We start from the raw sequence: 14,433 nt of genomic DNA on the forward strand, positions 1-14,433 counted from the left end.
GCTTTGGGGTACTGTTGACAGCAAAGCCAAGCCTCTGCGGAGTCTGTTGAGCCATGTGCTCAGGCACAGGGCTGGGTGCCAGCCCTGGGTGCTCCCTTCACCCGGCTGCAGGCAGGCCTCGGGTGGCCGAGGGCAGCGCATCACCCCTGTTACTGGAAAGTGGTAATTAATTCACTCTCTAAGACTCAGTTTTGGAGTTTTAGAAAGCAGGCATTCCTTAGTACAGCACCGGACACACAGGGGAGAGCTCCTCCTAATGTGTATGTGTGAAAATTAAATCAACCAGCATTTATACTACCGTAATCATACATATTAATTGCATTTTTATAATATTTTTATCATATTCATAACTTTTCCAGCAACTAATTAGCATATATTAATGTCTCTTGTGCATGTCTGTTGAAGTCTTCAGGTGGTTGTCGCGAGTCTTTAGATGAAGGCTCGTAGTCTTCTTCACTGTGTCCACCAATTGACCCTTATTTCTGTGCAAACTCAGTCCTGTGGTCACATAGATCTTGTCCTCCAAGGCTGGCCTGCTCTGGTTTTGTTGCTAATTTGCAGCTTCCTTATCTTTATGTTTCTTTGCACCTGCTACTACAAGGCCGACCCGTCTCAAGTAAGATTGTTTATGAGTTCCTTATCCTACAGTTATTCTAACTAATCCTCAAAAGATCAGGATTTGATCTGCGGCACAATGGTTAAAACAGCTTAAGTTGATCTTGGTGATTCTATTCCACAAATATCTAAATTTTAGTTCACAGGTACCACCCGGAGCAGGGGAGCGTGGAGGAACCTCACCTCAGCAGGGAGAGGTTTTGCGGGCAGCGAGCCCTCCAGGAGAGGTTTTGCTGCTCGCAGCCTCCCGGGAGGGCTCGCTGCCGTCCAGACCACCCGTTCTGGGGAAATTGGGGTGTCCGGGGAGCACCCCAGTCCCCCTTTTGCCGAGGGGAAGAGGCGTTGGCGGGGCAGCGGGTCCCTCTGCTGACGGGCGGCCGCAGCGCTGCCGGTGCCACGGCTGGAGGAGGGCGGGTGCCCGCGGCGCACGTCCTCGGCCCCGGCTCTCCCCGCAGCCGTCGGGTTTGGAACGGCCGCGGACAGAGGCTGTGAGGGGTGAGGTTGAGGAGGGGGCCGAGGATGGAGGAGAACGGCCCGCCTAAGGGAAGGGGGGTCGTGATGGTGATGGTGGTGGGGTGTGTGTGTAGGACTCACTCCTGCGCTCCCCGTCAGGGCGCAGCGGCCTCTGAGGGGGCACGTCCTGAGCTGGGCTGCCGCCGGAGCCCGGCGGGAGGGAACCGCGGCCACCGGTGCCGCCGCCATTTCGCTCCCACCCGCTCGGCGAGCGGAGAGGGCGGGGCTTCGGCGCTCGGCTGGTCTTGCCTGGCTCTGCGCTCGGCCGGTCGGCCTGGCGCGGCGCAGGCCCGGCGGCGCGGAGCGGCGCGGAGGGTTGCGCGGAGCTCGGCGGGATGGTGAAGCTGACGGCGGAGCTGATCGAGCAGGCGGCGCAGTACACCAACGCCGTCCGCGACCGCGAGCTCGACCTGCGTGGTGCGGCGGTCTACGGCGGGAGCATCTGCCGGGGGGGGGGGTGTGTGTGGTGTGTGTGAGGCCTGTGGGGCCTGTGATGGCGCCTGGAGCCCTCAGGGGCTGAGGCAGGGCGGGGGACGGTGCTGGAGGGGCCGGCAGCGGTCGGGAGGCTTGGAGAGAGGGGTTAAAGAGGCTCCGGCGGCAGGGGAACCTGTGGGGGGGGGAATGGAAAGGGAATTTGCGGGAAATGTTAGAAGAACCTGCAGTGGTGGGGGGCGGGACGCGCGAGGAATGTGCCAGGAAGGTGAATTTGGGCTGAGGGGGCACATACGGGGAGGGACTTGGGGTGTTTGCTGAGGGGAAGAGGGATGCTTTGAGAACATTGCGGGGGATGTTGGCTTTGAGGGGGAGAGTTTGGTCTGTGAGTGATGTGGAGGAGAGTCCTTCCACACGTGTTTTGACCGAGATTATCTGTGTTCTCACTCCATCCAGATGCATCTCCTACTCAATCTGTCTATTGCTTTCTTCTGCTTTCCCATGGGCACCATCTAATTCCTGTCTTGCACTCTCTCCCCAGGCTATAAAATCCCTGTTATTGAGAACTTGGGTGCCACTCTGGACCAATTCGATGCAATTGATTTCTCTGACAATGAGATCCGTAAGTTGGATGGATTCCCTCTGTTGCGAAGGCTGAAAACTCTTCTGATGAATAACAATAGGATTTGGTAAGCAGTTGTATCTTGGCCAGATGGGACCCTGGGGCAGAGGGAGATGCTCTCGGGAGAGAAGCATGTGTGTGTGCTTCTGTCTGTCTGTCTGTGTGTCTTTCAGTGCTGGGTATGTGTGAAAGTGTTTGTTTTATGGAAAAAAAAAATAAATGGGCACCAAGTACTGTGTAGGCTCAGTTAGTCTTCGTTTTTCAGAGAGGACAGTGAGATGCAGAATTTGGTATTTGTCTGGAACGTTGGATTTCAATAATCATCCCCCTAAAGACAAGAAAATAGGGATACCTGCAAGTGAACGAATGTAAATCTCATATTGTATGTAGTACTCTTTCAGTGATGGCTGGTATTTATTGCCAGCTCTATTAGAAAAAGTATTATAGTGAATTCTAACCCAGACTTCTGGCAGTGTCAGACTGGGTTGTTTTGCAGGGAAATCCTCTGTTACGGTATTTTTGTGGGTCTTTTTGCCATTGCTAATTTCTGGCCAAGTTAAACCTTTGGTTTTTGTTTTTCTTTAGTCGGATTGGTGAAAACCTTGAGCAGGCTCTGCCCAGCCTGACAGAGCTCATTCTTACCAACAACAACATTGCTGAATTGGTAAGCTGTCGATGCAGGATAAATCTCAACAAGCTTAAATTTTGTGTTTGTCATCTTTCTAATTAACGTTTTTCCTGAGAGTAGTGTCATATGCTTTTGGTAATAGTTGGTTATTTTTCTTCAGAGTAATATCATATGGTTTTGGTAGTAATTAATGGTGTATGTATTTTAATGAACATAATTTGCTGCATGCAGTGGAACAGCAGTCACTAAGTCTTAGTGGGTTTCCTGTTAAAATAATTGCAGTAATTCTGATTAGTACCAATTAGTGTTTCTAATTGGTCTCTAAAATAGATATGAGTTCAGTAACTTTGTTCAAATGTTTGATTTTTCACTAAATAGACTTATGATTTCTTACTGTGTTCCCATTATGCAGGGTGAACTGGATCCGTTATCTACTATTAAATCGTTGACTTACCTGAGGTACGTAATCTTGAAAAGAAAAGCTACTCTTCCTCTGCAGTTTGAACTCTGCTGCTGATCTGGCTCTTTGCTTTCTGGAGTGCTCTCCTTTTTGTGAGCTGTGACAGATTCTTTATGCCTAAAAATTGAATCGATAATCTATGCTTCAGAAATACCTGGTATCTGATGGGTGAGGCTTTATATTAGTGACAGGCTGTTGGACCAGTGAGATGTAACATAAACCAATAAGCAAGCATTGAGGTAACCCAAACCTTTAAAAACCTAAAACCTAAAGGCTTAAACCGTTGTTGCAAAATACTTTGAAATATATGTAAACAATGACTTTTCGGTAACATTACATTAGGTGTGAGAGGCAAAAAAAGGAAAAGCAATTTCTTCCATGATTTTTCAGTTGATCAGTGTCCAGGTAGGAAATGTGATGGCTTAGTTATTTGGTTGTTTTTTTTTAATATTTTGAGGTTGTTCTTTATGTTGTTCTTCATTAAAATATACTTAATTAACAAAATAAAGTGCAAGTTTTTACTATAGTTTTCATATTATCAAAGAACACTGTCATTAGACTTCTTTAATGGTGTTACTTGTTGTCTGTTATAGCAGAAGGTACATGAATGCATTTTAAGTATATCAATGTATTTCTATGTAATTGTGTATTAAAATATTTTATATTAACAACCTCTTTATAACCTTTATTTACTTTGTAGCATTTTAAGGAATCCTGTAACAAATAAGAAACATTACAGATTGTATGTAATCCACAAAGTTCCCCAGGTCAGAGTGCTGGATTTTCAGAAAGTGAAACTCAAAGTAAGTCTACTTTCTTTTGTTTCAGCACAAGATGAATACCTTTTTTTTTTTCTTGTTACATTCTTGAAGAATCATCAGTAACAGTAAACTTTTTGCCATAGTTGTAAACTGTATTGAAACTATGTATCATAAGTGTCTCTAAAACACACTCTGTTTTCTTTCATGGTTTGATTCTGTTAAGGATGTAGCCTGTTTAATTATGTTTAAGTTTTACTACCTTTGTTTAGTCTGATTCTTTTCTGGCCCTCTGGTGTTGGTAGAAAGACAGACCTCTAGAGAAAGAAATGAGCAATCGCAACAGAGCCCTCTGCTTTCAGTGGAGTGTAGGAAAGAGCTCTTACTCTTAAGAGCACTAGATCAATACATCTTGGGTCTGAGCGTTTGGGCAATGTTCGTGTGCTTGTTCTTACATCTGGTCTCCATGTGCCAATGTTCACTGATGAAGATGAGCCAAAGCATCTTTCTCTGCAAAGGCAGAAGCTTTGCAAAATGCAATGTTCTTAAATTAACTTTGTGTGTGTGGTATCGCTGTAGGAGCGACAGGAGGCAGAGAAAATGTTCAAGGGCAAACGGGGTGCACAGCTTGCAAAGGATATTGCCAGGAGAACAAAAACGTAAGATAAAAAAAAAACAAATTTACACTGGCATTCTCCTTCAGAAACACCACTTCCTTTGTGTGCAGTATGAGGCAGTAAACTGAAATACCAGCTACTGGCAGGATGCCTTAAAAGCTTTGGTAGCCAGAAGTGCCTTGTCCGAGCATCCTGATTTTTGGATGGTGGTGAATACGTCTCAGAAATATTTTTGAAAACTATACTTGGTCAGGGTGGATTGATTTAAGTCAACAAGCAGCAAACCTTAATTTGATTTTTTTTTCTTTTTGTTAACTGCAGAGGTGGCCACTGTTTATTTGTTCTTTTTTTTTTTTTCTCCCTAGATGATTGGTAACTAAATTTTTTGTTTTGCCAGGGAATTTAAACTGTAAAATCTGCTGTGGTTAGGAGGATAAATGCAAATGAAAATCTTTAGTTAAGCTATTACAAATATATGTGTATTTAGTTTAATTCTTAAGTGGTACATCATACATTTCGTTTAATATTTCATCAGCCTATTTGGAAATCAGAATTTGGATGATGTCTGGCAACAGCATCTCCAAATTAATGGTTAAATTAAAAAATATCTTGAACATGTTTAGCACTTAAAATGATAATAAAAGAACTCAAGCTCTAATTTATGAGTGGAAAGGAGTTCACGTCTGTGGTATTGTACAACAAATAGGTGATTGAACTAAATAGCTCAATAAACATATGAAGAGAATCTTTCAAAACTGCAAAAGAGGTTGCAGCACTGATGCTGGATCTGCATGTCAGGAAATTCTTTCCAGCTGATCAGTCTGTAACTAGAGATTTTTCTTTTATTTCTTAAAGCAGCAGCAGATAACCTTTTCCTTTTGAGTGTGAGGATTGCTAGACAAGATTACATCTTGTCTGGCTTAGGCTTTGATATAGGCTGCTGTAATATCTTTTATTAGACATAAAAGAACAGGAAATCCAATTTAATTTACTCTTTATCCACCTTGCTTTTGTAATGGTGACAAACCACTTGAGTATTCAACAACATCCAAATCGAATAGCTTTTGTGAACTGCTTAATTGATAAAGTTAAGGTCTGCCTCTCTTTACGAGCAGATGAAAAGGTGGGGGGGGAAATGGAACAGCAAGAACAAGTTGCTGGTGTTTCTGAAGGAGGTAATTCTTCACTGTATCAGTTTGTTAACAAAGATAAGATACTACACTTGATTGAATGAAATGCTTCCAAACCTAGTTTGGAAGTTGAGAAGCAAGTGCTCTTCCAAAGGTGTAATGGGTCTTTATTTTTCCTTTGAAGCTTCAATCCAGGTGCTGGTCTGCCAACTGACAAGAAGAAAGCTGGGCCCTCCCCAGGGGACGTTGAGGCAATTAAGGTAAATATGTCATGACAGCACATTTAGGCAAAAGTGGAGAAGAAAAACAGTAATGGAGCCAAACTGAACAAATGTTTCCTTCCTCCTGACAACCTCTGACTCTGTTCAGATGAATAGAGCAGTATATCCTAACTTTGTTAGGATAGTTTTTCTTCTGACATACCTGGTTTTTGAGAACTTAAATGTAACATAGGTCTGAGCTTGAGTTCTCCCAGGGTAGAGCAGCTTGTTTAATAACAGGGAAAGCACAGTTGTGCTTTGTCATTTGTAGAATTTTCTAGGACTAGAATTTTGTAGAACTTCTAGCATCACTTATCTGGAAAAAAATCTTGTTCTTATGTTTATTCTAAACAGACTGACATACTGAATGTGAAGATTCATCATGTTCTTTTCTCTGTTTTTTTTAGACTGCTATAGCAAATGCCACGACTTTGGCTGAAGTGGAACGGCTGAAAGGCTTACTGCAGGCTGGTCAGATTCCAGGCAGAGAACGAAAATCAGGTCGCTCTATACTTCTGTTACTTTTCCCAAACAGAATCTATGTCTCTTAATTGTTTCCTGGTATGCTCTCAGTAGGGAGTTATGTTGGAAGGGCCAATTGGGGAGTTGAAAAAACTGTTAAAAATGAGTAAAACTTTAATAGTCAGAGTGACTGTGGGCTACATCCATAATACACTCTAAATGACGTGTTATCTACCTGGCCTCTAGAGTGGGGTTGTGGGCTGTTACCTGGACTCCCTGGAGAGCAAGGTGCCAAACATCAGCCCTATGTGTTATTTAAAATAATTAAGTTAATTACAAAGTATATTTGGACTCTGTGTTAATGCCTCAGGTGGGGTACTCTGAGAGGACTCTGCAGACTGGCAATATCGCCTGGCTTCTCTGTATTAGCGCTTTGTAGATTTTACTTCCCTGTTGTGTTTTTTAAGAACTCATGTTACCACTGCCCCTCTTCAGCGCGGGAAAAACGTGCGGGAGAGAAAACTCCCATTTGCAATAATGGCCCTAAAACCCCGGCGTGTCCTTTCAGGCCCCTCGGAGGACGCTGAAGAAGAAATGGAAGAAGACACGGTTCCCAACGGATCGTAGTGCTCCCCTTCGCTTCTCCCCAGGAGCCCTTTTCTCCGTGCCGGGGGGCTCAGGCCGGCCCCGCCGCGGGCGCCCCCCGTACCCTGTCCTTGCGCATTTCGGGGTTCAATAAATCAACGTTTCCTTTTTTTCTCCCCGCGCTTCCTTCCGCGCCGGGGCGGGGCGGGGCGGTGCCTTTCCTCCACACCCTGATTGGCTCCCTTGCGCTCTCCCCCTCTTCCCTCATTGGCGGGCATAGCGATGATGTCAGCCCTTCCGCCCCCCGTTTCAGGCTTCCCATTGGCCCGCAAGGGTAAGCCTGGCTCGCTGGTTGGTTGCTTGGTTCTGAGGTGGTGCGGAGGGCGGTGATTGACGCGGAGGGGGCGGCTCCCGGCCGTGAGGCGGCGGCGATGGAGCTGGGGGACGGCGGGGCGGCGGCGGCGGCGGACCCCGGCCGGGCTGCGGTGGGGCGGGGGGGCTTCGAGTTCCTGCAGCACACGGGTGAGGGGCCGGGGGGGGCCGGCCCGGGTTGAGGGGAGCGGCGGGCGGGCGGGCGGGCCCCCAGCGGATTCCTCTCCCTGCTGAGGAGAGCAGCCGGGCCCTCCCGGGCGGCCTACCCCCCCTCACCTGCGGTTTGTTCCCCTCGCAGTGGGCTCCCTGCTCTCCAGCTATGGCTGGTACATCCTCTTGGCTGTCGTCGTCATCTATCTCCTCATCCAGAAGATATCCCAGACCCTGGCGGCCCGGCCGAGCGGGCCAGCAGGAGCAGCTGACGCAGCTGTGGGTGAGTAAATCCTTGCTGGCTCTCTAGAGCTGTGCAGGGTGGTGCTTGTGTCTCCTCTAGGTCCCTGCTAACGCTCCGCAGTCCTGAGGGGATGGCTGACAGCCGCTCAGGTCCACACACGCAGAATCGTTATTTAATAACGACCAAAAAGGACTTCTGAGGGAATTCAATAGCGAGCAATACTCAGGATAGCTATTTAGGCCCGTGAGAGTGTACAGATCGTGCCACTGAATAGATCGCTAGTTAGAGGTTGGTCTAAGAAAAGTTTTTAAAGGTTGTCAAGGAAGGATTGTGTCCCAAAGTAACGTGGCTGGGAGTGAAAGAGCAGGGCGAGGGAACAGCTGGTTGTTGTTAGTGTAGGAGCTGAGAGAATGCCAGTTAAAATTAGTTGTGGACAGTTACCAAATAAATTCTGGACTTGTTGAACAAAACCTCCAAATCTAAATACTGGGAAAAAATATTTTTATTAATATTTTTTATTAATATTCATCATCTCTCAGTTATTCCTGCATAGTTCCTACTCTGGCAGGACTGTGTACATTTGGGGTGTAACTGCCTCTTGTCTGTGTTGTCATCTCAGGTGTGGTGTAGGTTGTAAATCTTACCCAGTCATGATCCTGCCTCATTTGGAGGCTCACTGCCGTAAAGCACAGGCTGTGCCTATGTATCTGCCAAAACAACTGGCACCGATTCCTTTGGTATGTTGGCATGGCAGCACATGGGGCCCTAGAAAATACTACTTACGTGCCCTTATCCTACTGGTGTTCTTTTGTAATGCTAATTAAATCTTGATTTAATTGCCAAAACTGCTTATAAAATGAAATTACTGGAAGTACGGAAATTTCTTTTACATATTCATCACTGGGTGGTAGCAAAGCATATAAGGAGACGAACAAACATGGAGGTACTTACGCTACTGGAAGAAAAGAGCAATATTTGCCTTTGGTTGGGTATCGTTTTTCTTTTGACTTCTCCTAAAGGCTAATCATAAAGAGAAGTGGTGACTCAATGTAGATTTTTTTTTTCTTGAGGCTGCCACTTTTCTCTTGAGATATGTGTGATATTTGTAAGTGATTTCTCTGCTGATGGAGCATGCTAAATCTGCCCCTGCTTCACTGTCGTAATGAAACGAGCAGAACCAATTGCCAGAAGGAGGAGTAGGAGTGAATGTGGGCTGCTTGCCTCAAGCTTCTGTGTAAAAGAAGTTCTCTGGGTAAAAATGGAATCCCTGCGAAGCATGGGTGACATTTCTGAAATTACTTGCATCAGACAAATCCTTCAGAAATAGAAGCAAGTATCCTACAAGTGTGAATTTTAATTTTTTTATGGATTTGTTACAACAGTGTCTTTATTCATTAAAATCCCATTAAATTAATTGCTCTAAAAATATTAAAAGGTTATGAAATTTAAATCAGCATATAAATGACTATAAATGATTATCTGGAAACTGAACTCGAGCTGTGATTTTCTGTGAAACAGCTGCAGGTAGAGATGCGAGCCTTTCCTTATTACAATTATTTGAGGAGACCATCTAGAATTTTATTTTGAATAGCTTTGCAAACTCTTTCCCAATTTCCTAGAACCTGACGTGGTGGTAAGAAGGCAGGAAGCTTTGGCAGCAGCTCGCCTCAGGATGCAAGAGGAGTTGAATGCACAAGCAGAAAGATACAAAGAAAAACAAAGACAGGTAACCAGAGAGCCTTTCTTTAACTCATAAATTTGTCATCAAGTACTTTGCTACTGTTATAGAAAGGCTTATTCCGTGCTAGATACCGGAAGAATAGAAGACTTATGCTCTCCGCTGGAATGTGGGTGGTGGGTTTTCCCCTCTCCTTTACCTGGACCACTTTTGATAAGGTTTAATACATGGAGCTGTAACGAGCAGTGGGTATCACGACGAACCACCAGTGACACAAGCACAAATTTACATGCTGTGCTGACCTCCTGTCTTGATGCTCTTTGATGATTAGAACGATTGATACGTGTAGTATTCTGCTCCTTCCTGAAGCAATTGATCTCTGTGGCACTTGCTTCTCCGCAAGTAATTGTGTGCATGTGACACTGTGGGCCTGATCTTTACTATTTTTACAGGTAAATCTGTACCTACAGAAACTTTAGTTATATGCACAGTGGATGGCTTGAAACTTAGTTATATGCGCAATGGGATTACTGGCATTTAGATTGACTGTACTACTGCATACATGTATTTTCTGTTCTGAATGGCAAATACAGGTTCTTAGAAACATAGTTTAGCATTGCTGTAATTTAATGGTTTGAACTACAGCTTGAGATAATGAGGAATAGCTTTGTGGGGAAGTGTAGGAAAGTGGATGTGATCAGCATAGCAATAATATTGCTCACTAATCCCAGCTATTCTGTGTTTTCTTTTGCAGTCAGATACATTCAGACCTCATTTTATAGCTGATGCTTCAAGAGATATTGGCACTTAAAAATGAATGAAAAGTCATGTTATGGAAGAAAATAGCCACTATGTAGAAAATCTAGGTCTAGTGTACTTGGACTTGGAGAGCTTTGCTTTCTTTGACTGGATGGAGTAGCTACCTTATTTCTGTTTGTTGAGAAGAAGGCAGCCTGTCTTAACCATTAATTTATTTGGTTTTATGGAGAAATTGCTTTAGAAGAGAGCTAGGAGAACTGTTAATAATATATATTGGGATGTAAATATGTAGCTGGCTGTTTTGTTCATTTGAAAAACACTTTATTCTGTAGAACCCTACGTAGCATTAAATTGCTATTATATGTAATATTCTTTATTTAGTACTTTTTATAAACTCAGGATTTAAGCTTGCCACTTGGTTCCGGTTTACTTTCGAAAGTTGTATGGCATCAAGTGGTCAAAAGAAGCTGCAGACACAGTCTGTTATATATTGAGGAGGGGTGGTGGTTCTGTGGCTGGGAAGATGTGGGTGTTTAAAAAATGAATGCTTCCATAAGCTCAGAGATACTGCGTCAGATAAAGATAGATCCCTTGTTTTATGAGGAGTCTGTTGTAGCTGTTTCTGTAGCACTGGTGATTCTATTAGTTCTGAAATCTTAGTCTTGCATATCCTGGATTTGTTTCTTAGCTTGAAGAAGAGAAGCGGAGGCAGAAGATAGCAATGTGGGAAAGTATGCAAGAAGGAAAAAGCTATAAAGGAAACCTGAAACTGAATCAGGTAACATCTGTGTTAACTGGGCTACAATTATGTTTATGTGAAATTATTATTAGCTGAAATTCATGTTGGTTAAATTCTGAGTAACTTTTGCTTTTGTGAACAGCAAGAAGTAGAATCTGGTGCCTCCACCTCATCAGCAGTCCCAAAATCCAAACCAAACAAAAAGCCCTTGCGAGGAAGTGGTAAGTATTAAATCCTTGAGATATTCTGAGCTTGAAACAGCATTTATCCAGCTGCATGCATAGTCATTGTACATATTTTTTCTCCAAGGAGGAAATGAAATATGCCTTACAAAAGAGCTCTTTACCTCTGATCAGTGTGCCTGCTCTGTGCAAAACCTAGCAGGAAGATTCTGTGGTGCTTTTCCCCAGGGAAACAGTGCTTCAGATTTTTTGTAAATGCTTTTGCCATAATTTACTGAGATTTTTGTGACTCAAAATTATAGATTCTTACAATATTAATGGGATTCCTCCCCCATTGTTGTCAAAGTCCTGTGATTTAATATCTGGTCTGTCTTTCAAACACCTGTAGTGCTACCCTAAATGCAGGAAGAGGATATTTTACTTTGTATTATGTAGACTCAGGCAGATGAAAGACTTCATTACACAAAATGTGACCTTATTTATCAGATATCACAGTAATGACCTACTGAATATATAAACCCTGCAGATGTATAAACTCCTATCAGCTCTCACAAACCACCAGAGGGTCTTATCATTAAACTCACTGTCAACTGCTGAAATCATCTTGATGGATGAACTGCTTTCTGTGGCCTCACACAGCCCACATTAGGATTCCTGCCCTATATCTGCCATGCAGCTGGTCAGACAGCCTGTGCCATGCCTGCAAGCACTAATTTGGGTATAATATTTTAATTACAATTTTCCGTAGTGGAGAGGGTCATCTAGACAGCCTCAATCATATCAGACTAAGGGAAACCCACTTAAGGTGCAGCGCTAGTAAGTCCCTTGTTTAAATGTATGAAACCTGAAGAATCTTGATGAAACGTGTTAAACCTCAGTAATCGTTCTGAAACTTCTGCTTTGAATAGTTTTACTGAGCTGTTGACAACAGCTGAAGGAATTGATGGACTGATTCATCTTACATTGCTTAATAGGAGGGCAGTCTAACGTCTGATGCTGTCAAATATCTTTTATAGCTCTTGCACAGAATATTCACCACTATGGGGATGAGAAATGCGTGGGTAATAGCTGTGCTAAGAACCGGCATCAGGGCAGCTGGGTTGAGGCACCCTTCCAGTTGCTTCTACCTGTCCTAGTTTCATCCAAAGCAAAATCTTTGCTTAAGTAACATTATAAAATGAGAGGTGTCTGATCTCATGAGGTAGGTCAGCATGAAGTGAAAGAACCATCTGCACCGTTCAGCTGCTGAATTAAGCTAGAAAGCAGAACTTGGCTAGTCTGAGAAAAACAAACTTCAAAGATGGAGGTAATGCTTGAAGTTTCAGTGGAATAGGTTGTTTTGAAACCTGCTTGGTTAGCAGCACTACTAGGTTTTCAGTTGTCTTTCTCTTTGCCTTGTGCAAAACAAATTGAGGACATTTGCCAAGTTGTATCTTTCCGAGTACATACTCATAAAATGAAGTTGCCTGTAGTTACGGCATTGGGAGGTTCAATTAAAGTATCTGTCTGCCTTACCTTGTGTATGCTTGCCTTTTCAAATTCTTTTAAAAATAAAATCTTAGAGTAGTAATGAGCGGTTCTACCTTTTGAGCTTCAAAGTATTCCTTGCAAGACTGAAATAAAAGTTTATTTTAAGTCCCTGGCTATTAGGGCTTTTGGAGAGCAGATATGCTCTTCCAGAGTTTACTGTAAGAGTTACAGTTACTGCTCTGTTTACTCTGCCGAGCAACATTAAAGCTTTAGTGCACACTTAGAGAAATTAAATGGTAATTAATTTCAATTTAATTTAATCCAAATAGATCAAATTAAACCCTGACTGTTTGGCAATGGCTTCTACTGTTAGCACTACAAAAATAAGCCATCTCCAGTTTGGATATTTTCTCTGCTGTCGTTTTCCATACAGTGTTGCCTATGTAGTAAGCATGAACAAGGTGCAAATAATTGTGAGATTAATTTTCTGTGTTCCATGTGTGTTGGTGAAGGCCTCTTGAGGACGAATATTAATACGGTGGATTTCTCCTCTGTACTTCTAGGCTATAACCCCCTGTCTGGAGAAGGAGGTGGAACTTGTTCCTGGAGACCAGGCCGGAGAGGCCCGTCCGCAGGTGGATGAGGCTAACGTCCCTAGTGTCCCATGTCACTAGCAGGCTTGATCTTACCCACTGTCTAACTGCCTACAGTTTGCGTGTCACAGCGACTCCTTTGGGATTGGGTTTAGTGCAGGTATTAACTTGGAAACCGATTTACACCATTTCCAGTAGCACTAACGCAGAAAGTGATACTATACAAGAAAAATACCTGATCCTCTTTGAGAGGATGAAGAAAGAAACAATTTCAGAGTAATCAGTTAATTTTCACTCTTCTGTAGAGAGGAAGCGTAGTCCTCAGCCCAGGTGGATCCACCTGGATTGTGAGATCTGGGTTCTGTGGCTGGCTATGCAAAAGACTGGCCTCAGGCAAATTTAATTATCTACACTTGTTTTTTTTACTTCTGTACAATGAAGGTATTTACCATCCTCAGACATGTTACCAGATTTACTGTGTTTTGGCTGGAAGATACAGTAGAGGGGAAGAATATTATCACTGGCAGATACCTTGAGTTTTAGGCAGAAGAACTTTCAGAAAAAACGTGAACTGGCAAACATCGTGGATTTGCACCAAAGGTCAGTTACTGCGGAAGAGTCTCTGTGACAAGCTACCTGGAATGATGTTTTCCTTATAAATGGTAAACAAACCAGTGAGGATTACTGATGCTAGACAGCAGATGGGGGTTTCTTGCAATTCCTTTTTTTTTATTATTATTTCAACTGCTTTGTAAAAACAAAATACTATTAAATATAATTGCAAACAAATCATATATCTAAGATTTACAATCCTGTGGTTTTCTACAGCATCTTTTTATATAGAAGGCATATTGCATAGTGCAATAAATGTGTATAAAGCAAGATGAGAGATCAGATGAACTGTTCGGACGTGTCTCGGGGTGGGAGCCCGTGGCCTGGCTGCGTGGCTGCCCTGAGCAGCCCAGCTAGATACCGAGGTGTGTTCTTGCCCTGCTGCCAGCTTGTGCAGCATGAAAACTGAGGGGGGGGGGGTTGGGTTGAAAAGGGCTTCTGGCTGGAAAACTGTAAAATTTGCAAGTGAGGTGGAAGGAACTGAAGTGTGTGTTGCTTTCATCCTTCTGGTGTACATCCAGTGCTGTGGATACAAAATAAAGTTAGAGACGG

At 43.6% G+C, this 14,433-nt stretch overlaps 2 protein-coding genes across 3 annotated transcripts; both read left to right on the top strand.

Moving 5' to 3' along the window:
* Positions 1–1,385: 1,385 nt before the first annotated feature.
* Positions 1,386–7,255, top strand: SNRPA1 (small nuclear ribonucleoprotein polypeptide A'). Its single transcript, XM_042804104.1, has 9 exons — positions 1,386–1,545; positions 2,102–2,249; positions 2,768–2,846; positions 3,223–3,269; positions 3,971–4,073; positions 4,608–4,687; positions 5,960–6,035; positions 6,443–6,536; positions 7,066–7,255. Exons 1-9 carry the CDS (start codon positions 1,464–1,466, stop codon positions 7,122–7,124), a joined length of 768 nt encoding a protein of 255 aa, XP_042660038.1. The 5' UTR covers positions 1,386–1,463; the 3' UTR covers positions 7,125–7,255.
* A 1-nt stretch (position 7,256) lies between these two features.
* SELENOS (selenoprotein S) lies at positions 7,257–14,058 on the top strand. 2 transcript variants are annotated; one of them, XM_032994316.2, is made up of 6 exons: positions 7,257–7,416; positions 7,753–7,887; positions 9,468–9,574; positions 10,974–11,063; positions 11,167–11,245; positions 13,240–14,058. In XM_032994316.2, exons 1-6 carry the CDS (start codon positions 7,365–7,367, stop codon positions 13,317–13,319), a joined length of 543 nt encoding a protein of 180 aa, XP_032850207.1. In that variant the 5' UTR covers positions 7,257–7,364; the 3' UTR covers positions 13,320–14,058. The 2 variants fall into 2 exon arrangements, with proteins under 2 accessions (XP_032850207.1, XP_042660039.1); XM_042804105.1 differs by lacking the exon at positions 7,257–7,416 and adding an exon at positions 7,466–7,604.
* The last annotated feature ends 375 nt before the right edge of the window (positions 14,059–14,433 follow it).

Source organism: Tyto alba, unplaced genomic scaffold, assembly GCF_018691265.1.
Source record: "Tyto alba isolate M040663 unplaced genomic scaffold, T.alba_DEE_v4.0 Super-Scaffold_41, whole genome shotgun sequence".
NCBI classification, from domain to species: Eukaryota; Metazoa; Chordata; class Aves; order Strigiformes; family Tytonidae; genus Tyto; species Tyto alba.